The sequence below is a fragment of the Myxine glutinosa genome, chromosome 5 (genome assembly GCF_964187855.1).
Source record: "Myxine glutinosa chromosome 5, kmMyxGlut1.1, whole genome shotgun sequence".
NCBI lineage: Eukaryota > Metazoa > Chordata > Myxini > Myxiniformes > Myxinidae > Myxine > Myxine glutinosa.
The window spans coordinates 61,295,911-61,321,732 of record NC_136265.1 but is presented as its reverse complement, the minus strand read 5'-3'; the positions used below and the strand labels follow the sequence as shown (position 1 = coordinate 61,321,732).

Sequence of the window (25,822 nt, the reverse complement as noted above, 5' to 3'; positions counted from 1 at the left end):
CCAACTTCCCTGGTCCACCAAGCCCCCTGGTTGCGACCTGTCTAGGAAGGAATGGTGTCACCTTAACCTGCTCCGAACAGGTGTTGGAAGATTTAATCACAACATGTTCTCCTGGAATCTTGCTGATCAATCCGACTGCAAGTGTGGCCTCCCCGCCTGTGTGTGCCCCGGTTTAGAATAGGTACACTGTATCTCTGCGTGTCGTAAGAGGCGACCAAAGGGTTGGCTGCAGGAAGGGCATCCGGCCATAAAAACATTTCCTGAAAAAGGGAACCATGATGATCGTCATGGGGCCCGCAAGGCTAACCCCTTCTCTAGCAGGGAAAATGGCCTTAAAAAAAAGGGAAAAAGGGAATATAAGTGTGGCCTTCCCTAGACTGCAGATAATGTGCAAGAGTGCCGTATACATCACCTAGAGGAGGATGGCAAGAACTGACCACAAGGTGGTGTGACCACAAGGTCCACAAGGTCCACAGGTTGGCTGAAATCGCCTATGATCTTTGTGAAAAACAGCATCTCACAGCTAGAAGGTTAATGGGACTAAAGTTTTCCTCCAAACAAGAGAGCAAGGTAATCAATCCTTCAGCAAATTTGTCAATCTGGAATGATGAGTTGTCTGATGATGATCAAAGCAAGTTGTACTGATGAAACTGCATAATATACGTTTGCTCTATTATAATAACATATGGAGAAGACAAATTAATAATTTGGGCAGAAGGTTAAAGGTCGACATCACATAAGATCGTCAATTTTCATCCAACTGACCTCCTGAAATTTTAAGAATTTGCATATTAGGTCACAGAATTGGTTCACAAATCAAAAGCAAGAACCCAATTGTTTTTTTTAGATCTAGAGGCCAAAGGTGAAGGATGCATAAAACTGTCAATTCTCAATTTCGCCTTCATGTACATCATGTATGGTCAGAAGCACGTGGCAGATATGTCAGACGCACATGACTGGCATGGCAGGTGTCAATGAAGAGAACATCCATGAACTAAACTCCATTGTTATTAGACAACAATTCATCAGTTGTGTATTACAATTGATATTACAATCAGGGGCGTCTGCCAAGGTCATGCCACCACCCTAAATGTTTGTTAATGGCCATACCACATTCAGAGGACCTCATTGCTTCATTCTGAGCCAGTTTCATTCGTGACCTCCTATGTTGGATCTAGAGCCGTTTTGGGTGCCATTTTTGGGCGTCTGGTTGGGGTGTTGCCATCATCCAAAATGTTTGTTAATGGCCATATCACATTCAGAGGACCTCATTGCTTCATTCTGAGCCAGGTTCATTCATGACCTCCTATGTTGGATCTAGAGCCGTTTTGGGTGCCACTTTTGGGCGTCTGGTGGGGTGTTGCCACCACTCAAAATGTCTGTTAATGGCCATACCACATTCAGGGTGCCCCGATGCTTCATTCTAGGTCGGTTTCATTTGCAACCTCCTACATTGGATCTAGTGCCTTTTGATGACCTGGAGGCTACACCCACCTGCTATATCCTGACAGACATCCAATTCCGAAGCTGAGAGAGGTTTATAAAATCCTATGGATTGCATCCATGGGACGTAGTTCATGGGTATGCAGGTGTCTTCTGATACCTCAGGGAGAAGGATGCCCCTGCCTGCCTTGCATAACCCCAGGTCACCTGTGGGCAAGGTGTACTATCTGTTAGCCCCTCTTACCAGGGTAACGGTCCACAGCCATGCGGTTTAAATGGCAGATCGCTCCCTGCACATCTGGTAGATGAGAGTCCAGTTGACTTCGACAGCACGGGCGGAAGAGGGTGTATTCCCCAACGGCCAGCAGAGAGACGGAGTAGTGGCGACTCCCCCCCCCCCCCCTCGCACTCGCCCCCCCCCCCCCTGTGTATACCACACACGCACCCGTGTGTACCAGCCATAGAAAGGCAATGCCGTCATTGCCCGAGGAGACTCAACATCACCAGTTCATTGGAGTTTCATGGCCTGGGCTGTCAATCTATTAGGTCCTCAGCCTACGAGGGTCAAGGGGTCAGTGTCCCTTTAGTTATTTTCTGTGACTGATTGTCATTGTTTGGCATATTTTTGTTACAGCCAGGCATTTTGCTTTCTCCAAGATGCAGTAGGGCCTCGGCTGCTTGACACGGGTCACCGATGATCGTGCCAAGAGGGTATACACCAGGGTTGTGTGACTGCCTGCTTGCTTTCTCCTCCTTGGTTTGCTTAATAGCTTTCTGTCGCTCGGGATTACTCACAGGGGACAGGGGAGGTATCTGCAGAGCATTGTCATTGTGTTGAATGACGCAATTGTGCATTGTTGAGGCTGCGCATGCGCAGAATAAAAGAGTCCTGTAATGGCGTCATACCTCTCGGCCCGCTCCTTTAATGAAATATCGACGTGATGGCGTTTGTTCAGTATATTATAAATTGGTGATGGAGTTTCTAAGGCGATCGGAAGTGTAAAGGCATATTCAAGACATGAAGACGATGAAGAAGCTCGCGTCTATGTGCTCATTTGGGGCCTTTCTGAATGAAGCCCTGCAGGACAAGCTGCTATCGGAGACTCCATCCTAAAATGTCTCGGACTCAGACGAATTTATTGTCCAAGGCGGATTTGTCGTTTGAGGAGGCCAGGGTGAAATGTTTGGGGAATGAGTTAGCCAGCAAAGCGAACCAAGAGCACATGGGTCAGACGTTATCGGAAGCCAACAGAGATGGTGCAGCAGAGGCAAACCGAGTCCAGGAGGACAAGAGACGTTTGTGGACATAATTAATGTCCACAAACTGTTTAAGATAATTGGATGATTTTTAATAAAACGTATCGACCTCACTTCCAGGTTAAAGCACACCACAATCTTGATACAAAATCTCAACACAACATCCAATGAACAGACAAAGTAAAAAGAAAGAAAGAAAAGATCCTCTAACTTGTTCCCCATGGTTATTATATAGTAGGCAGATCAAAGAAAGTACAGGAGAGGGTCAGGGCAGAGACTAGATGGCTCGGAGGGGAGGAGACTAGATCTGGGGGGGAAGACAAAGGAGATAGACAAGAGAAGAGAGTATGCAAGTAACAATGATTCGTGGTCTCTCACCGCCATCTGTTGGATCCATCCATGGTACTGCAAGTTCCTTCGTGATCGATGGTCGAGGGGATAGTACATCATTTTAACCCTTTTTCTTTAAACAAAGCTCGGAGTGTCTAAATTCTTGAGTTACATGTTGTTACAAAGCATCTAGCATGTTTTACACTTCAAAACTAACAAGTTATATGACTTTTAAGAAGAACACATGGTGGCTCCAATCTCCACAGCTTGGGGAGGGGAGTTGGATCACAGAGAGTACAATTTTCAATAATTGTGGAGAACAGAAGTTATGTCATAAAACATTCTCATAACCCACAGTTGTGAAGACTTGAAAGAAAGTGTGCAATCCATCGATTCCCTAAAGAACGGCACTCTTTCAATGTCGTTGCTCAGTCACAATATAATCTTTTTTTAGTGGGATGTGCCGGTGTAACTTAGCAGGGAGCTAAACACTAATTATTAAAAGATAGTTTTAGAAAGTTTCTCTGGGCTTATACAAAATACTACTAATAATAAAATGTTTGTTCGATAATCTTACTATAATTCACCACATGTCCGTCCGTCCATTCGAAGGTACCGCAAAAACGGCTCAACCGATCGCAACGATATTTTGGGTGGGTATTCTTGGGACCCCTGGGAGTAAAATAGGCTATATTGTTTTTCCAATTTTCAGTTTTTCCAAACACGATGAAATAATATTTACCGATATGAACAGTGATGTGGCTTTTGTTGAAATTCTACAAATACTGTTTATTCTACGTACCAGGAGAGAGTAGATCGACTCCTGACGAACTCTTCATATATAAACATGCGGCTCCGAAGTAACATGGCAGCGTGTGCAAAGCGACTGAGAAACAGGTGTAGCGGCCGCTTCCGTGTTACAGATTCGGCGCGCACTCTTCACACATAAACGTGCGACTGAGAAAGACGTGTAGCGGCCGCTTCCGTTTTGCAGAAGCCAATCTTTTTTCAAAATGGGCGCCATGTACTGTTTAGGTTTTGATGATTTGCGTGTGATATGATTCAACGGATGTTTATATGAATCGTTTAAAATTTTTAAAAAGCCTTCAATTTCTGATATTTTGCCTTTTCATTTGGGCCTCCCAATTGAAGCCCCACCCATAGGGCGGGTACTGTTGCTAGTCCAAACCATTTGAGTATACAGTTAGTTTTACGAACTCATAGACAGCACTTTGGAAAATTACAAAGTATGCTCTTGTGAGGCTAATTATTTCGCAGCAGGTGTGGATACGTCATGGTGCACGGATTTGGCCTTGAGCAGTGTTCAGTGGTAACAAGTTTGAGAAGTTATTTTCTTTTCCAACTTCCAAAACTTTCCTTAAAACTTGTATTACATTGGAGTCTAAATACATAACTGTTTGCAGAATATCATGATCATATTGTTACGGTTTTTAGAACCTTCACTTTGTAAATTTAGTATTAAATTTCCTGTGTACATTTCCCCTTTTAATTGGCTGTTAATTGAAATGAGTGCGCCGTAGCTAGTCCATGTACAGGCACGTAGGCCACCATAGAACCTCTCTATAGTTATTTCTTATTCTATGTTAGTTTAAGGCTCTGTTTCCCATTAATTGACACTGCATTGCACCAGATGAAATAAGATAGATCCCCTTTCAATTGCCCAAAACCTCCATTGCCGATTGTATTGCCAACCGCATTACCAACTGCATTCGTCCACCATTACGCACGCGGTCAGCTCGGAGAAGAAAGGCATGTCTCCACCTCGTCATGAGAAGGAGGAGTGAGCCAGCCCCCGATCGACCAACCAAGCATGAGGGGTTTGGCCTGAGAGGACGGAGGAAAGAAACTTCGGGGAGGTTGAAGAAGATTCTAGGGCGTGGTTATATAACCCGTCACGCGGAGCCCCCACCTGAGTCCAGTTGAGGAGGAGCTGAGAGGCGTAAGAGAGAGATGAGCAAGGGAGGATGCACAAAAAGATATACGTGCTGGAGGTGCTTGGAAGTGGAGAGATTCTGTGGGGAGGTGGAGCTTGCGGTTCTGCTGGGAGAGACGCTGTTTCAGCGGCACAGCAGCGTGAAGCCCTGACATGCTGTTTTTCAAGCAGCCTTGCTGTGTGAACCAGATTGCGGTGGCATCGTTGGCCGTCGTTTCCAGCCCGACGTCCCGTGCGGGATCAAGCTCCAGCCAGCATCCCGCTGAACCTTCCTCCCCGTCCAGCCATTCATTCCCATTCGTGTAAGTCTGAATGTCGTCTGTTTGTCTGTGTTGTCCCTGGGGTTTAAGTAAGACTGTATAGATAAGTAGAATTGCACTGTGTCTTCCTCTTCTGTAACTTACTTTCATTTTCTTTCCTCCTCCTTGGTTTTTTTGGTTTTGTACAATAGTAATTAATAATAAATCCCTGTTCTTCCTACCTTTGCTTTCCTTTCTTCACATCCGTTCGTCTTTGTGATTTCCCCATTGAATACCTGTGGCACCATTTGGCCAACGCATAAGAATCGGGTTCAGTTTTGTTCATGGCTCGAGCCGCGGGCTGCTAATCCGCTCGGCAAATAACATCTTGTCCGCGGTCTCGAGCGAAGTTGCTCACCTGCCTCGTGGAGGGAGCTGGGCAGCTTCAGGAGCGGAGACGGCCAGTGCAAATAGAAGGGGGATTAACCCCCCCCCCCACTAAGGGGGAGCGCCGTACTCCGTTTCTGCAATAATTGGTGTCGGGAGCGAGATTCGGACCTGAAGTGCGCTTAGCGCACTCAAAATTACGAGTGGTCGAAATTTTATTTAACATTCTAAATTTTAAATCGTGCCATGGATGATCAAGGCGACCGGATGCCGGTGGGTGAGTTAGAAGGGGGGGTAGAGTCAACCCAGGACCCCAGGGAAATGTATATGGGGGAGAGGGAGGAGGAGAGCAATGAGGATGTGGTTGCAGAGGTTTCAGGCGTACAAGATGGCGCCCTCGCGCACGAGGTTGCAGCGGCACCAAATGTCGCCGCGCCCGTAACCGTAGCAGCGCCGCCGATGGACTGGGGCCTATTCATGCTGCAAATGCAGGCCTTCATGGAAGAGAACAGGGGGTTGGGAAACCAAATTGTAGGGATGGAAAGCAGAATGAGGAACGAAGCGAGGGGTACCAGTGAACAGTTGGAATCAAATCGGGGAATTGAGAGACGGGTTAAGTAATATGGAAAATCAAATTGGGGAATTGAGGAATGATATGGGAAGCCAAATCGGGGTGCTAGAAGCCAAATTTGAGGGGTTAGACAATACATTTGAGGGGTTAGACAACAGGTTGGAAGGGCTAGAAGGTAAATTAGGGGGACAACTGGAGGACATGGGTAATCAAATGGGGGAAATGAAGGAGGGGTTAACAGGGTTGGAAAATAGAATGGCTGCCCAGGAGAACCAGATGGAAGGGGTGAAGAATGGGTTAGGGGGGTTAGAAAACACTATGGAAGGCAAATTGAGGGAAATAGGGGAGCAATCCCCCCGGGAAATTAAACAGATGGGAGATCAGATAGAGGAGGTGAAAATCGGGTTGGAAACGAAATTGGATGCCCAGAGGAATGATTTGGAACAGATGAGGGCAGCATCTACCAACGAGATGGGAGAAATGGGGGAGGAGATCAGACGAGGTGTGGGCGAAGAGGTCGCGGGGGTACGCGAGGAGGTAAAGCGGGGTGAGGAGCGTATGGAGAAAGAGGTGAGAAATAGTACGGCTAGGTTACAGGGGGGTATAGAAGACCTGGCGCGGGGAGTAGAGCAGCTGACAGTGGGACAAAATAAGTTAGGGGAGCAAGTGGAGAAGAACACTGCGGTAATCGGGGGGTTGAAGGCGACACAGAAAGAGATAAAAAAAAGAACTTATAGTGACGAAGAGGGAATGTCAGATGGTACACGAGGGGTTGACAAAGAGGTTGGACGAGGTGACAGAGGCAATGGAGACAAAAGAACGGGAAGTAAGGACGCACATAGAAACGACCAAGGTGGCATTAGAGGAAGAAATTGAGGGGGCGCACCGGGAAATAAAAGAGGTGAAACAAAAATGAGAGGAAGTGGAAGAGGGGGTGAGTGAAATTAAGAAGAGACGGAGGGAAACTAAGAGAGAGATAAAGGAGGAGGTGATGGAATTGGTGCAAGGTCTGTGCTCAAATCATGATGAGGTGCTTACTGACCAAATAAAGAGTTTGCAGGTGGCGGAGGAGGAGCGAAGACGAGGTGCCAAGGTGAGTGGCGATATACTCGGGAATGTATATGGTGCGAAGGGAGATTCAGTCAGCTTGGGTGTTGGTCTGGACCCGGGCGTTCGTGAGAGGCCGCTGGTAAGGTGTTCGACAGGTACAGAGTGTGTGGGAAGAGGAGGTGTGCCAGGATGTCCGACTATGGGGAATGCGGAAGGTATTTGTGAGCCAGCGTGTGCGGCGGTGATCGGGTGTGTGCAAGAATGCACCCCCATGAGTGGTATGGAGTATGTACCGGGAGAGAGTGTGACAGGTGCACGAGAAAGGTGTGGAACGGGGGGGGGGGGGGGGGGGGGAGGGTGTAAGGAAAAAGTGCACGCCGAGGAGTGAGTGTGCTGTCGAGAGTGAGTTGGTCGTGGCGCGGGTGCGGGAGGGCACATTGAAGCGCGTGATGGGGAGTATTACAGGGGATGTAACGGAAGAGTGCACACCTGTGGGGAGTGTTACGGAGGGCGTAATGGGAGAGTGTGCGCAAGAGGATGCGCGAGAAAGGTTTGTAACAGAGGACTGCATGATTACAGAGTGCGCTGTCGAGAGTAAGGGTGAATGCGCGACCGAGTGTGGTGGTGAGAGTAGTGAGAGTGACACGGAGCACGAGTTGGTTGTGGCAGGTGAGAGAGAATGTACACCTGGAATGAAAGGATGCACACCTGGAATGGTCGAGCGCGTGTGGGAATGCACACTTGAGTTGGTAGTGAAGCACGTGATTGGGTGTGCAGATGGGTGCACACCCGTGGTTGTCACAGAAGATGTGACCGAGGAGTGGGCGCGAAGAGGTGTGTTGATGAGGTGTGCGAACGACGAGTGTGTGCCAAGGTGTGCGGTGGTCAGGTGTGTGACGAAGTCTGTGAGCGTAATGAGTGTACCTGGGGGGTGTGTAAGAGAAGGTGCAATGACGGAGTGTATGGAGACACCGGGATGTGTGAAAAAGGAACGGAACGTGTGGTGTGAGCATGCAAGTGAAGCATCGACGTTAAACGGAGCAGCGGTTAGATCGATTTTTAGCCGAAGCGAGTCCTCGGTTCGTGCTGGGCTTTGGGTGCAGCGGGAACCAGCAGGGATCGTGACCACGGCGGTTTCGAAAGAACCGCCGTGCGCGATCCATGCCGGGCCTTGCTCTGAAAGGTCGCGTCCGTGCTCCGCTAAGCGGCGCGGGCGGGCCGGTTCGAGGACAGGTAGGAAGGGTCGGCACGGCGACCCCTTGTGGTTGCGGCGCTCCGGCCGGCCGAGATTGTGGCATCGGACGGTTCCGTGCTGAGATGGTGCGTGGAATCTCGGCCCAAGTAAGCCTCCTTCCCTGCACCGAATGCCAGACGGACTCAACCTGCAGGCGACCAAACCACCCAAATTCATTGCTCGGCTTTGCGAAGCCGAGTTTTAATGAGGTAACGACGCACCGAGGCTCAGATATAGCGGACTGTGATGATGATAGTGTTTTGGATCCAAAATTGAGAATAGTGAATAGGATTGGCAGAAGTGATTGGCAAAATTTGATGATTGGCAAATGATTGGTAAACTGATTGGCAGAGATTGGCAAATTTTGATTTGCAGAAAATTGGAAGGGCAAAATTAATAGTGGGACATGCCCGATGTGGTGGGATGGCAACTCTGCCATCCCTCACAACGGGGCACATGAGCTATAGTTTTATGGGGTTTATGGCAGTGAAAACTAGCCCGGGAGGGTTAGGATAATGTATAGGGACCTAGAGATGACCATAGGTAACTGTAGAGGTAAGTAGGGACATTGGACAGGTAGTCGGGGACATAGAGAGGTTAGAATGGATGATAACGATGTGGGATGTGCTTAGTTTAAAGGGAAGATGGGGAGCACCAACTTAGAAGGAAACCAGGTAGACCAGATGATGCCGTGTGTTTGAGAATCGGAAGTGTATGGAGCAGTGTATGAGTGAGTAATGGTGATTGAGTGTTGTGTTGAGCAAATGGTCCTGGAGGAAGGAGGGTGCAGGAAGCACCAGGTGTAGGGGTGATTGCACAGGTGTGCCAATACAGGTGAGCATGGTTGAATGAAATGTATGGTCTGGAATACATGGAGTATGGAATGGATGGTGTGGAGTGAGTATGGTGGAAACTGTGGAGTGGAGTGGATGGTGCGAAGGTGTGAATGGGGGAAAAGTGGACCCCTATCACGAATACCCGGGGAGGGTAGTTTAAGAGTTAGGTAGTGGGAGTAGGTAAATTGTGGTTGGATATTGGCATCTGTGGTGCGTGTGGAAGAATGGTGTTTGGATGGGTGCATTAGTGTCGTGGAAATGGCTGGGCGTGTGGCCTGTTAGTGTGTGTAGTTAAATGGGCACTCCGCCACTGTTAGGATGTCGGCCAGGTGAGGCCGCAGGTGGGCTCTGGGAGCCGGTAGAGTTGTGGATGGGGCCCGAGGATCCAAAGGACGGACCCGGGTAGCCCAGTGCCAGAGAGGGCACCGAGGGGGTAAGTGTCAGAGAGGGCCTTCCCCAGTTAGATAGGTTAGGTAAGGAGCAGGTAAGCTCGGAGGCAACTGTAGTGGTGGAGGTGTGCAGGTGGGTAGACCTGCTGGGAGAGCCACACGACCCAGTCCTGAAATTGTGCAAAAGCACAGGGAGTTCAATCGGGGGAGTGAGAGCCCAAATTGATGAAGCACCACAGCTTGGTCAATGGGAATTTGGTTCTTAAAACCGCATAGAGTAAGATGGCCAATGGATTGGCAGGGAAAGACCCCGGGTAGTGTAAAGTGTGTTAATGTCATTTAGGAAGTAGTTAGGATTAAGAATCTCCTCGCACCATCTACATCCACTCACCTGGGGTGACAAAACTCCACACCATGCCATGTTTTTATTATTATTTTTGTGCAAATGTTTGGAATGTGAGACGCATCATGACGTGGGTGTGACATTGTGCTGATGTTCCATCTCTCCCTCCTTATGAGGATTGATGATGAATTGGTGATGGCAAATTTAGACAATGGGATTGTGACGAATTTGGTATAGGGGAGATATGGGGAAGACGTGACGGTAGCGACGAATTGGTAAGGGTGTAGATTTTTTTTGTGTACATATGGGGTAAGGGCAAGGGTAGAGTAGGTCACAGGGGGGGTGACGTATGGTAGGGACGAGCTTTTCTCCGCTCAGTCTCCAGACGCACCTCACTCTGCATTGCCTTCATTGATGTGTACCCTTGTGACCTTACCCCTCGCTCACCTGTCTTCCTTTCCCGACCCATGGATCGTGCTCTCTGGGCACTGAGGGGAGCGTGCGAGGGGCCGCGTAGGTGTGCCCGACTCCTCGCAACCAGCTGCCTGCATCCACGCACCACTTATGGACCACATGTCTGTGGCTGAGCACCACTCATGGACCCCACGGGTTGGGGCATGGCCCCTCTGCTGGGACCAGCCACGAAGGCCCAAGATCTTGCTTGCGGACCCGGTGAGGTGGCACCAAGCCCACAGGTGAACCACCCATAGTCGGCCCCTGTGGGCCATAAATAAAATAAAAACGGACACGTTTGTGCATTTTTATTTCCACCAAATAGGCCGCAAGCAAAGAACAACACGAAGAATGACATCTGGAAGAACATCGGCCAACAGAGGGAGCCGAAGAGCAAGACCACCAACAGTGTGTTTGTTTTATGGAGCTATGGTGACTGTGCACTCCGGTGCGTTTTGGTGCTTTATGGTGCTTTGATGATAATTGGTGCTGGTGCGTCGATGCAGTGCATGCTGTCTCCCCCCCCCCAAAAGGAAAATCACGGGTCCTGGGTTAGTTTTGTAAATAATCAAAGCAACGTCACTTGTAAATAATGCTCCCCACCGTTCATGTGTAGTTTGAGAACAATTCCGCAATTCGGTTATCCTGTGGGCGTGAATCTGTTAGGCAGGGTGCAATGCAGCAGAGGGACATACTTATTTGTGTTTTTAAACTGTCACACTCAGGGTCAGGTTAATTGTAGAGGGAACTACACCTACGTGCCACACTAAGTTAAAGTTTTATCGGCCCGAGACGTGCCGTGAGGAATGAGGGTGCTGTGTTACGGTTTTTAGAATCTTCACTTTGTAAATTTAGTATTAAATTTCCTGTGTACATTTCCCCTTTTAATTGGCTGTTAATTGAAATGAGCGCACCGTAGCTTGTCCATATACAAGCACGTAGGCCACCATAGAACCTCTCTATAGTTATTTCTTATTCTATGTTAGTTTAAGGCTCTGTTTCCCATTAATTGACACTGCATTGCACCAGATGAAATAAGATAGATCCCCTTTCAATTGCCCAAACCCTCCATTGCCGATTGTATTGCCAACCGCATTACCAACTGCATTCGTCCTCCATTACGCACGCGGTCAGCTCGGAGAAGAAAGGCGTGTCTCCACCTCGTCATGAGAAGGAGGAGTGAGCCAGCCCCCGATCAACCAACCAAGCATGAGGGGTTTCGCCTGAGAGGGCGGAGGAAAGAAACGGGGAGGTTCAAGAAGATTCTAGGGCGTGGTTATATAACCCGTCACGCGGAGCCCCCACCTGAGTCCAGTTGAGGAGGAGATGAGAGGCGTAAGAGAGAGATGAGCAAGGGAGGACGCACAAAAAGATATACGTGCTGGAGGTGCTTGGAAGTGGAGAGATTCTGTGGGGAGGTGAGCTTGCGGTTCTGCTGGGAGAGATGCTGTTTCAGCGGCCCAGCAGCGTGAAGCCCTGACGTGCTGTTTTTCGAGCAGCCTTGCTGTGTGAACCAGATTGCGGTGGCATCGGTGGCCGTCGTTTCCAGCCCGACGTTCCGTGCGGGATCAAGCTCCAGCCAGCATCCCGCTGAACCTTCCTCTCCGTCCAGCCATTCATTCCCATTCGTGTAAGTCTGAATGTCGTCTGTTTGTCTGTGTTGTCCCTGGGGTTTAAGTAAGACTGTATAGATAAGTAGAATTGCACTGTCTTCCTCTTCTGTAACGTACTTTCGTTTTCTTTCCTCCTCCTTGGTTTTTTTGGTTTTGTACAATAGTAATTAATAATAAATCCCTGTTCTTCCTACCTTTGCTTTCCTTTCTTCACATCCGTTTGTCTTTGTGATTTCCCCATTGAATACCTGTGGCATGATTTGGCCAATGCATAAGAATCGGGTTCAGTTTTGTTCATGGCTCGAGCCGCGGGCTGCTAATCCGCTCGGCAAATAACATCTTGTCCGCGGTCTCGAGCGAAGTTGCTCACCTGCCTCGTGAAGGGAGCTGGGCAGCTTCAGGAGCGGAGACGGCCAGTGCAAGTAGAAGGGGGATTAACCCCCCCCCCCCCGCTAAGGGGGAGCGCCGTACTCCGTTTCCGCAACAATATATGTTATATAAAGAGTGCATTTAGTTGTTATATACACAAAGAATTAAGTTAAGCACCCCCCCCGTTTTTTTACAACCTCGCACATTACAAGTTTGTTGTCGTCAAAACAGTGTAATATACCCATGATATTGCTATATTTTCTGGAGAAGTGATATTATGGTCACATAAAAACATAACAATCATGCCGTTTTCATTATTTTATTCTGAATAATTTAAGGTGAAATTTTTTGGGAATTTTAGGCATATTTTCACCTCAATTTAAGTATGGAGCTATAGGTCCATCACGGACAGTGTGGATGACGTATATGTTTTCTAACGTACAGTCATTGTTCTGAGAAGACCTCTAGCGATCTTTGCGTCAATAACGTGTGTAGGACCCACGTGATCGGATCACTACTCAACCCAACTCAACCCTACGAGTGCACTCATCTGCATTTCATCAATGGATAATTGCTAATGTCATACCAATCATTATTTGATCTCACATACCTTAGAATATATGCCAATGTATACATATACACAAAGAATATATATTAGGGGGTGCTTACCTTAATTCGTTGTGTAGGGGTGCTTAACTTAATTCTTTGTGTATACAATATTTAATAAAAGAGACTTTCTCTTTTATTCTCCAAACTTGCCGATTTGACTGCAAGGCTCTGAAACATAAAATCTCACAGTTTGGGCTGGCAGTTAGCCTGGCTTGGGTTGTAAAAGCTGCAGGCAGGGATTTACGACCTGCCCTGGAGTTTTCCTTGGTAAAGGAGTTTAGAATTGTTAGATTTCATAGAATACAGTTAACACTGATTAATATATGTATTGTTGCGGTTGTGCCATAAAGGCAAACTCCCTATAGTCAATTGCATGACAACATGTAGCCTGTATTAGTCAGTTATGTCTGATTGAATGTAAAGATTAGCCCTTCCCATTGTGTAGTAAAAAAAGACCAAATATGCATTGAGTTAGGCAGGTTGTCAAACCCTTGTGTGGCTGGGAGAAGCCACTTTTGATGTGCAGGAAGGTGTGACCAAAAGCATGGCCCACGTGACCAATGGCGAGCCGGGAACCCGTCGCCATGATGCGGCAAACCTCAGCCAATGGGAGGCTGTGGAACATTTTGAGGGGAGTGGGCGGATCTGGTAAAAGCCCACGCGGATCGCAATTTCACTCTCTTTAGCCTAAGACTTCGCTACACCACGACCTCTTGCTCTGGACTCTCTTACGTTATGGGACATCACGGAGGACACACCTGGACTCTCTTGCGTTTTGGACTTGACCGAGGACACACCTGAGCTCTTGCCCCTTTTCGCCACGCCCACGACGAGACCTCGCCTGTCTTTTTCGTTTCTTCCACGACACGTGTTTGGCCTTTGTGTTCGACGGCCGACACCCATCGCGTCTGCGCCGATCTTTTGCGCCATCTGGCTGACCTGCAAGCGTTGGCCTTTCGACACGACTCACCTGAGCTGAAGTTGTCTGCCTGCGTGGCAGCTCGTCCCACCTGCGCTGAATTTACCTCATCCAGGCTGCACGTCTCACGATCGAACTACGAGCCACGCACACCAGACCCCGTGGGCACCAGCGAGGAATCCCAGCATGTACATCGGTACGCCCTTAACCAGTGTCCTTTGTCCCTGTGAGTGTGTGTGTGTGTCAGAGTGTGAAGGTGCCAAGTCGGGGTTATTATTAGGTAATATTTGTTAAGGTAAATCTTCGTCTCTTTCTCTGTGCCTTCTGAATAAAAGGCTGTACATTTTGTTTTTACTTCCAACCTGTTCGGTACGTCCTTTCACCAATTGGCCTAGCATCATCCGAGACCGAATTTGGCTAGACTCAGGTCCATAAATCTCGTGGGGGTAAGGCCGCTTTCCACACCGTGTGCAAAACCACGGCATTCCATAAGGTGTGGGAAAGTGAGGGTTCAATCGCCGTCTTCGGTGACGTTTGCTCGGCACCTTGAATTTGGAACGCTCCCGGCCCGGTCGTCTCGCGACTGTAACAGTATTTATGACGCTTACGTAAGCAATTAAAAGTTAAGTGCTTGCCACATCAGGTGGAGGCTCAAGGAAATCCACTTAACTTACACAAATTACGTACGCAATTAATTTATTTCCACAACAACTCTCACAATAAGGTAAAACCTATCAATGTAAAGGTGGCTGTAAGACATTGTGATATCACCATGGATCTGGATATTGGGTTGTCATGCTCAACAATCTCAGAGACTGTTTATATTTATAGGAAGAACCTAAGTATCATCTGGTTGATACAAACCTAACTCTTCGTAGTTATACAGGGGAATTTGTTCCTATATTGGGTTGTGTAAAGGTACCAGTCAAATACCAGGGTAACCCAGAGGTGTTGTTAGAACTAGTAGTGGTAATGGGGACACGTTCATGTATATTTGGAAGAGATTGGTTGAGTAAAATCAAACCAGATTGGGAAAATATTTTCTTAGTGTCAGAAATCTCCAAACTAAGTACGGCAGATCCGGAGGAAAATGTTGCTTTCAAAACAATGGTAGATTCGTTACCCATGAATGCAAAACAAATTGCAGAGTGTACGGCGAAAGATCCAGTACTTGCCAAAGTGTACACTTTATCGGGATGGCCGAGTTATTGTACGGATAAAATGTTACAGTCGTACTTCATGCGTCTAGACGAGCTGTCAGTCGATGACGGATGTTTGTTGTGGGGACAACGGGTCGTAGTTCCTACACCGTTACAAATGCGTATGCTCGGTGAACTTCACGAAAGTCACCCAAGAGTAGATGGGGACATAAAAGAAAGGGTCAGATCATGTAACAAATGAAAGGACGCGCAAATGAAAGTGTTCCTCTTTTGTTATGGCCTTGGGCTACGGAAGCGTGGCAGAGAATTCACGTTGACTATGCGGAGGTCAAAGGTCAAAACTTTCTCGTGGTTGTAGATAGTGTTGTAGCTATTTTCTCTTCTCAATAAGATGACTGAGACAGAGAATACCACGTTCTTGAGGGCAATTTATTTAATGCTTGCTGAAACAGATTACAGTCACATACACTTCATTAACAACAATACACTGTGGACGTCCACACAGGTTCTCTTTTCACTCCGAGAGTTCTGTCGACGATATAGTTGTGTGGGTTCTTTGAAGATAGTGAAGAGAAGCAGATGGGTATTTTAAGGTCATCATAGGTCATTGTATCCCAGACAAGTAGACGCTGCCATCCAGACATTTCACAGTTTGTAGCTTAAAGAATGTGCGAGTCTGAAGGAGGAGAAGAAGTGGGGGCATGGAACTTATCTCTGTAGACAGGTTCCTGTTGATTCCCGCAATTCCAGCATTTCCATTCTTCTCCCAAAGTGCTCTTGCTCCAGAGTGAGCTGCATCTTCCTTTATCATTCATTATAAACTCTTTCTCGCTTTTAACATTTCTTAACATGTTCCAATGTAGCTTAATTTATCATTCTTAAAATTACAGCACCCATGTCTCTGTTAGTACTCTGCATTAAAAAGGCTTCCAATTACAATTTTAGCTGCGAATGAAACTCACTCACAAAGACATTGTTAATGATTTCAATCATAAAGAAGTCCATAAAAAGGACTTCTACAATAGCTAATCTAAATGGCTATAAGTCCTCCCTATGTCAAGCACAACTGCTTTTGCTTTGATCACGGTCCGACAATCCTTATTTGCAAGATACGGGTCGGTTACACAGTTAGTCTCAGGTAATGGACCACAATTTATTGCGGACGAATGTCACATTTTTGAAATCCAATGGTACTGAACATACCTTATGTCCTCCATACCACCCATCTTCAAATGGATTGGCCGAAAAGAACGTACAGACGTTCAAGAGAATGTTCAAGAAATCAGATAATTCATCGTCATTACAACACAGGGTAGCAAAAGTACTCCTGAATTATAGGAACACGTCACGCACTACAACCGGGCTAACACCCACAGAACTGTTCCTAAAACGCACTCCAAGAACTCGACTGTCGTTAGTCCAACCGTGCCGACAGCAAAAAGTCGAAAAGAAGCAGATAGCTTCAAAATTTCAACATGGCGGATTATACCTAAGCATTCCTCAGTGTGACATGTATCAGCCAGTACGTATTAGACATTTAAGGGGAAGAAAAGAGAAGTGGATACCTGGTACAATTGTGTCAATTAAGGGTCTGAATACGTATCAAGTCAGGATACCGGGAAATAACCGCAGATTGGTACACGCAGACGATTCTCGCAGAGAACACACACCAAATCTGTTAGAGAGAGATTACTTGCCTCAAGTAGAACCCAGACTAGACATGCCACCGATTAGTCTTCCTGTTGGTTTAAAACCTCCAGAGAAGCTGGTAAATCTAATTCCAGAACCAGGAGAGGACAAAACTGTTGTAAAGGAGAAACCAGTCGTTTCACCCTCACTGATAGGCAGTAAGGGTGTAACCATGACGCCAACACCTGTCAGGTTAGATCTGTTGGTCTTCAACTCAAATTGCACAACAGTTGGGGTATGGATATTTTTTGGATTGAAAAAAATTCTGATGGTTTAAGTAAGTTTTGTGTTTGTTGCAGTTTCAAAGTTATTAAACATTCATCGAGGTTAATCTTCAGCTGATTGCTTGTAAATGAACGGAAGTTGCATAAGGAGATGTTCCTTTGATACGCAAATTGTAACAACTGTTGTGAAGACAACAACTGAAAAGAGGAACGAATTCGATATTTTATTCAAAGGTTGTGTTTCTTGGTGTAATGCAAATGCTATATCAGAATTGTAATTGCATATATAGGAGGGAGGAATGCAGTATTGTGGTGAATGATGCAATCACGTAGCGTTAAGGCTGCGCATGCGCGGAATACAACAGTCCTGTAATGGCGTCGTACTGCAGTGTCTGTGTTTCTCTCTCAGCCCGCTCCTTTACTGAAATAGACGTGTAGACGTTTGTTCAGTATATTACAGTATCCACAATGACAGGGGAAGTATCCACAATTCTTTGATGTATAAAGATTATACAGCAGTGAAGTTTTTGTTGCAGACAGAACACTTGCATGGATTCTTTCACGAGTGAGTTCTCTGGTGGTCATGTAAAGTTGACGAATGAGCAAACGCCTTGTTGCACACGGAACACTTGAAGGGTTTCTCTCCCGTGTGGATTCTGTGATGTTGACGTAAAGTTGACAACTGATTAAACGCCTTCCCACAAAGTGAACACTTGTATGGTCTCTCTCCTGTGTGTATTTTTTTATGTACACATAAATATGATGAAGAAGCAAATGCCTTACAGCACACGGAACACTTGTAAGGTTTCTCTCCCGTGTGGATTCTGTGATGTTGACGTAAATGTCCCACCTGATTAAATGCCTTCCCGCAATGCGAACACTTGTAAGGTTTCTCTCCTGTGTGTATTCTTTGATGTATTTTCAATGATGTGATATTGGTAAACTCCTTATTGCAAACGGAACATGAGAGCTCCTCCCCCGTGTGTATTTTTTTATGGACATATAAATATGAAGAGTGTGCAAAAACTTTGCCGCACCCAGAACACTCGAAAGGCTTGTCTCCCGTGTGTATTATTTTATGTCCACGTAGAGACGAAGCATACTTAAACGCCTTGCTACACACAGAGCACCTGAATGGCTTCTCTCCTGCATGTATCCGTTCATGTACATATAGGGATGAAGAAGACGCAAATGCCTTGTGGCACACAGGACATGTGTGAGGTTTCTCTCCTGTGTGTATCCTTTCATGCATTTTCAATCGTGATAAATGGGTAAAATCCAAATTGCAAGCTGAACACTTGTAGGGATTTTCAGCGGTGTGTAATTTTTGGTGTGTATACAAACTTCCTGAATGAGTAAATTCCTTGCTGCAAAGAGAACACTTGTATGGTTTCTCTCCCGTGTGTATCCTTTGATGAATCTTCAAATTTAAGAGAACAGCGAAGGCCTTTTTACATACAGAACACTTGTAAGGCTTCTCTCGCGTGTGGATTCCTTCATGCTGCTTCAACTTTGACCGATGAACAAATGCCTTAGTGCATACAGAACATTTGAAGGCCTTCTCTCGTTGGTTGTTATCTCCATTTGTGGGTTTCGGAAGGTGGATTTTTTGATGCGTATATAAACTTTCTGAACGAGGAAACGCCTTGTGGCACACTGCACACTTGAAACGCTTCTCGCCCGTGTGTATTGTTTGATGTCTTTTCAAGTGTGAAGCTCGAGCGAACTCCTTGTTACATACAGAACACTGGAAGGGTGTCTCTCCTGTATGTTTCTTTTTATGGCGAGATAAATTGGAAGAAGAAGAAAAAACCATGCTGCACTCAGTACATGTGTAGGGCTTTTCTCCAGTGTGTATCATTTGATGCTGCTTGAAGTTGGAGAAAAGAGAAAATGTCTTCATGCATTCAGAGCACTGGTACGGCTTCTCTGTTGTGTGCATCTTTTGATGCGTTTGCAAAGACGATGAACGAGCAAAATGCTTGCTGCACACAGGACATTTATAAGGTTTTTCTGTCATGTGTATTATTTGATGTCTTATCAAATGTGAAGCAAAAGCAAAATCCTTGCTGCACAAAGCACATTTATAAGGCTTCTGTCCTGTGTGCATTTTTTGATGTGTTTGTAAACTTGATGAAGAGGCAAAATTCTTGCTGCACACAGGACATTTATAAGACTTCTCCCCCGTGTGTTTTACTTGATGATATTTCAAAGATGATAACCAATAAAATTTCTTGCTGCACAGAGTGCACTTGTGTGGCATCTCACGTTGGTGGATTGCTTGACATCTCTTTAAAGATTTTATCGAGCTAAACGTTTTCTTGCAAACAGAACACTTGTGCGGCTTCTCGTTCGTTTCAGTTTTCTTGAATGTCCTCATACAATTTTTATTATTGGTCAGAAGACGCCCATATTTGTTGACTTCCTGACAAGTCTGCGTCATGTTCTGATTGAAAGAAACTTCACTGCCAAACAACTGGGAACTTGACTTGGAATAAGAAACCATTTTCAATTTATTCTCTGCAAAGACAATTCAGAAAACCATCAATAAATCACTATTGCTGTGAGACATGAATCAACAAAAATAATAGGTGCAATAACCCTCGGCACTCACCTGGCAGAATAAAGCAGTATACTACACCGAATAAAGGTATTTTAAACAGTATCACGGTATTTCAAACCTATTTCAATAGTTGCGAGAAGACAGGGTAGCATGTATAATCATACTAACGTAATAATAAGACTTGAAACAAAACCAAAAAACAAAAAAATATTTTATGGGGCAGCTCCCCCCTCCCACCTTCCCCCCATCCCCTCCCCAGCGTATATCCCCTAAAACCACGATTCTTCCAATGCCATGAACAAAATTTGGTGAATCTCGGGTGATGAAGGTTGTGGACAAGTTTCATCAAAATTATGTGTGTAGTTTTGGAGAAGAGAGTAACAATCAATTTTAGGGGGTCAAACACACACACCCCTTAAACACCGATTTATATTTAATACGGTGAATAAACTTTGGTAGATCTCGGGTGATGAAGGGCTGTGGTCAAGTTTCATTGACATTGTGTATGTAGTTTCGGAAAGGAGAGCAAAAACCTATTTTAGAAGTGGGGGATCAAACCTGGATCCAATTTGGCCCCCGTTAAACGCCGATGTTTTTTTTAATGCCGTGAACAAACTTGAGTTGCAACATACCAAATATAATTTGTGCAAAGTTTGCTCACAATCCCATCAGCAGTTTTGGAGAAGAAGTTGCAAGTGTTTATGGACTGACAATGCGCCATCGCATAAGCTCTCCGGAACTCGGTTCCAGGAAAGCTAAAAAAAAAGAAAAGAAGCATAACGTACTCCATTTTGATCTTAAATTAGCCTGTACATCCATAAGCCCATTATCTATCGATATAATAATACGCTTGTTTGTGTGTGTGTGTGTGTGTGTGTGTGTGTGTGTGTGTGTGTGTGTGTGTGTGTGTGCAACAATCCTCATCCTTAACTATCCGAACACAATCCTTCCAAATCCTTCACGCCACAATCCTTCCCACCTTCCTACCGATTGTTTGGACAGCTGCCCTGACTCCACCCACAATTTTCACTTTCATTCGCATTTAAGATGCTTCACGAAGAATATAATTAATTTCCGATCATTCATTAACACAATTAGGCTATCATAATCACTAGTCTATTTTAATCAATAAATAAATTGCTCAATAAAAAAAATACACGGATAGACAAACGACCGAACGTAATAAACCATGACCTGTCAGACATCCACTTCCTGTTCCTTCAATTGCACTTTACACAAAGAAAGTTAATGGCATAAAAAGAGTTAAATATTCCCCTATTTAAATGGGGTAAAGACTAAATATGTAATGACGATGTGACAATTTCGTCTTTTGCTTTGGAAAATGGGAATAAATGTGGAGGAGAGTGTTCTGTCTGGTTGAGGACTTTGGGTGGTGAGGGAGTTTGAAGGCAGATTCCATTCTTACGGCCACCATGTTGGTACTCACTGCTATGCGAAGGCAAAGACGGCTCGGAGCTGTTATATTCACAATCACTATGCACTCCTATACGTAATCCCTTCATTGTAAAACTACCAAAGCGACAGTTAAAAGGATTTTCGGCCGAAAGGTGTCATGGGCCTTGTGAAGATCGGCCTCGACAAAGATGAGGGGATGGGTATAAAAATATTTCAAAGGCCTTGAATATCCCTTGGAGTACAGTCAAAACAATCATTAAGAAGTGGAGGTGGAAGGCGTATGGTACCACTAAGGCCCTGCCTAGATCAGGCCATCCCACCAAACTGGATGACGAAGCAATGAGGAGACTGATCGGAGAGGCCACCAAGAGGCCAATGGCAACTTTGAAAGAGCTACAGGCCTTTATGGCAAAGACTGGTCACTGTGTGCATGTGACAACAATATCCCAAGCACTCAACAAGTTTGACCTATATGGTAGGGTGGCAAGAAGGAAGCCATTACTCAAAAAAGCCCACCTTGAGTCCCGTTTGAGGTATGCAAAAATCCACTCTGGAGATTCTGAAGCTATGGCAAAAAGTTTTGTGATCTGACGAAACAAAGATGGAACTTTTTGGCCTAAATGCAAAATGTAACATTTGGTGCAAACCCAACACAGCACATCACCCAAAGAACACCTTCCCTACTGTGAAGCATGGTGGTGGCAGCATCATGGTATGGGGATGTATCTCATCAGCAGGGACACTTGTCAGGATAGAAGGGAAAATGGATGGAGCAAAATACAGAAAACCCAAGAGGAAAACCTGCTGCCCTCTGCAAGAAAGCTGAAATTGGGACGGAAGTTCACCTTTCAGAATGATAACGACCCGAAGCACACAGCCAAAGCTACACTGGAGTGACTAATGAACAAAAAGATAAATGGCCTTGAGTGGCCGAGTCAGAGGCCCGACCTAAATACAATCGAAAATCTGTGGCATGACTTGAAGATTGCTGTCCATCAATCAATGTCAATGCTCCCCACACAACGTGACTTGAACAGTTTTGTACAGAAGAATGAGCAAATATTATCCCATCAAGGTGTGCAAAGGTGGTAGAGACCTATCCCAACAGACTCACAGCTGTAATTGCTCTCAACGGTGCTTCCACCAAGTATTAACTCAGGAGGGTGGACACTTATCCAACCAACATATTCTAGTTCTGTATTTTTAATTAATTTTCTGAAATTTGAAGAATTTGCAGGTTACGATGTGTAAATAAAGGTGGGAAAAGTCTGATTTAATGCCATTTAATTCCAGGCTATAAGGAAACAAAAGGTGAAAAATTTGTAAGGGGCATAGACTTTCTGTAGGCACTGTAAAACTTAATCGATATTGAAATTTTAATAATTTATGACAGTGTGAAACAATCTCAAAACTTTAGCTTTAGGTTCCTGCTCAATTCTGAGGAACAACCATAAAAACAAGGTACATCAAAAATGCTTGGTACTTTAAATGCAACAGATGCCCTCGTTACATAAGCAAGCTTGAGTGGGTGCACCCTGTATGACCGGATCCATCCTTCAGTATGATGCGGAATTTAAGCATTTCATCGTTAATCAAACAAAACAAGTGGAGCTGTGCGATGTGATCTTACCTTCAGGTAGCTGAGGACCATTCTTTGTCTCCATACGAGGAGAATCACAAGGTTCCTGCTTCACACACTCATTGCTCAAAGCATCCTGGGAACCTGCAAACAATGTGATCTCATGTCCATCTCAGGAAAGAGTTGAAATGAATGCAAAACTGAAAAGGAATGATGAAACCTCCAACTAAATAAACAACTGTTGGTAGTGCGGCTGTGCCGCTGATGCGGATTACCAGTAAGCATATACATACTAATTTTGCTGACATCGGTGGGATGACGGGCTGAGTCAACCTACCCCGTGTTATTTAACGGCATGGCAGGGGCTCAAACTCAGGACCCGAAGATCTTAAGTCAGCCACCTTAAATGTTAAGCCAACACCCGGCTCGTTAACAAACACGAAAATAATCAAGAAGTTCGGCAATTAAAATGATATTCTACTTCGACTACAAAATGTACTTTATTTTGACGAGCAATGAACAATAAAAAAAAGTAAATATAAATAAAGAAAGAAAAAGTAAATACAATTAAATAATCAAAAGAAAACCAATAACAAGAAAATAAATTGATAATCATAAAATAAATTAAATTCAAACAAGAAAAGCATTTTTACAAGACCTTTTCCAAGATCCCAGCACAAAATACAACTTGCATTAAAAAAAAGAAAAGGGTCGCGGTTTTTTTTTTTTGTTTTTTTTTTTTGTATACAAGATCGAGGCTCGTGAAAGAGCTAACATTAATCACACAAAAAGACAAACCGACACACAAAACACAAAAAACAAGGGGAGCGGTAGACAAGATGGGGAGAGAGGGGGAAGGACACAAAAGAGAGGGGGAAGAGGGGGAAGGACACAAACACAACATTTGAGAGCAGGGACATCGGGAGGACTTCGGGGGAGGTGGGAGAGGATTAAAACATATGAACACTGCAAGGACTCTGGGGTGAATTACCGGGGGTAGAAAAGATCAAGGTTTTCGATGGGGGAAGATAAGAGATGGTGGTGAACAGCTGTTTTAAAGACCTGGAGGGAGGAGTGGGATTGAAGGGAGTGGGGGAGTTTGTTCCAGAGGCAGGAGAAAAGGGGAATGAAAGAGTGAAGGTGAGCAGAGAGCCTAGACTTTGGCAGTTTAACCAGAAGAGGGTTGCAGGCAGATCTTGTGCGACCTGAAGGAATATTTGGGGGACAGAGCACAGAGAGAGCTGGGGGAGCAAGGCCGGAGAGGAGTCGGTAGAAGACAGAAAGACCACCAACCTGCCTGCGGTGAGTGAGTGAAAGGCCCTCGGCGTTGACTACATCGCAGGAGATTCCAATGATTCTGAAAGCTTTGGCCTCAACAGCGTGAAGCCGAGCAAGGTGTGAGGCAGGAGCACCAGCCCAGAGGGGGGAACAGTATTCCATTGAGCTGCGGATGAAAGCCTTGTATGTGGTGAGGAGCTCAGGTGTGCCAAGGAAGGACTTCGCACGACGGAGGATGCCCAGTCGGCGACTGGCTTTGGAGGCCAGCTTGGAAATGTGGTTTTCCCAAGAAAGATCATGGCAGATAGTGAGACCCAAAAGCTTGAGCGACAGAACTTCTTGGAGAGGATTGTTGAGAAAGTAGATGGGAGGGTTGTCCAGTCGGTCCTTTCGGAGAGACATTGTAAGAGTGTGAGATTTGTCAGGATTGAAAGACATGTTCCACTTGTTTGACCAGTCTGTGATTTTGTCCAGGTCTGCAGAGAGTGAGGAGGCTGCAGACTGCCGATCTGAGGGATGAGGAATGGAGCGACAGAGAGTAGAGTCGTCAGCAAAGAGATAGAGAGGATTTTCAAGAGAGTCAGAGAGATCATTGATGAAGACCAGAAAAAGCACAGGGCCCAGAACACTACCTTGGGGAACTCCAGCCTGAACAGGAAGAGGAGATGAGAGAAACCCATTCAGGGCCACACGTTGACTACGACCAGAGAGGAAGTCCGCCAGCCATGCGTGGAGATTTCCATGGATACCAAAGGAGGAGAGTTTGGAGAGCAGAGCAGGGTGCCAGACCGTATCGAAGGCACGTGAAATGTCAAGGGAGACAGCTCTAATTTCCTGTTTGGCGTTGAGGACCTCCATCCATTGTTGAGAAAGCAGAAGCAGCATGTCCAGAGTAGAGTGACCAGGTCTGAAACCAAATTGATGATCAGAGATCAAGCCATTGGAGAAGAGGAAAGATTTAATATCTGAAGCAATGATGGATTCCATGACTTTGCTGATAATTGGGAGAAGGCTGATTGGTCTGTAGTTGCTGGGATCTGTTTTTGCACCTTTTTTGTGCAAAGCGGTGATGTTGGCTGATTTCCAAGCAGATGGCAGATGACCTTGAGCAAAAGAGAGGGTGAAGAGAACAGAAAGAGGGAGTGAAAGAGCAGAAGAACATGATTTTAGGACCCGTGGGCTGATGCCGTCAGGACCAGTTGCAGAATCAGAGTCGAGGGTTGACAGAAACTTTTCCACCTTGTCAGGAGGAAAGGACACAGAGTCCAGGAGCAGCTGGGTACGACTGGGTACGGTGGGTACAGAGAGGGATGGGTTTGGGACACAAGATTTAGAGGCAAACACAGAGTTGAGGCATTCAGCTTTTTCACGTGCGGAGTCAGCCGTTAAGCCGTTTGAGGTGAGGGAGGGGATGGAGGGGGAACAAACACCAGAAACAGATTTGACCAGACGCCACCAGGATTTGGAAGAGGGAGACAGATAAGAGAGATCGGTCTTGAGAATGGTGAGATATTGTTTCCTGGCTCTCCTGAGGGTGGACACACACTTGTTTCGGGCTTTGTGAAAGGAAATGAGATTTCCTTCCGTTGGATTTGCTTTCCAGGAGACGAAAGCAAGTTGTTTCAGGGCAACAGCCTCACCACAAGATTCCGTGTACCATGGACGGGAGGAAGGGTATGACAACTGAAGACGAGATGGTATAAATCTGTGCATGAGAGAGAGCAATTTACTTTGAAAGAATTCCCAGGATGAGTTGATGTCAGAGGCGGTAGAGATGGGAGACCAGTCCAGATGATTGATGGCTGCTTGAAGACCGTGCCAGTTGGCCTGAGTGAAATGCCAGACTCGTCGACGCTGAGGAGGCTCTCTGAGAATGGTCAGAGAGATGTCCACTTTGACAAGCACATGATCAGATGA

General features: G+C 45.8%; 1 protein-coding gene across 1 annotated transcript; it reads right to left on the bottom strand.

Moving 5' to 3' along the window:
• Nucleotides 1-17,628: 17,628 nt before the first annotated feature.
• Nucleotides 17,629-22,918, bottom strand: LOC137428578 (uncharacterized). Its single transcript, XM_078777314.1, has 4 exons — nt 22,903-22,918; nt 22,679-22,771; nt 18,066-19,169; nt 17,629-17,984 (listed from the first exon to the last, which is right to left on the bottom strand). Exons 1-4 carry the CDS (start codon nt 22,916-22,918, stop codon nt 17,629-17,631), a joined length of 1,569 nt encoding a protein of 522 aa, XP_078633440.1.
• Nucleotides 22,919-25,822: the final 2,904 nt, after the last annotated feature.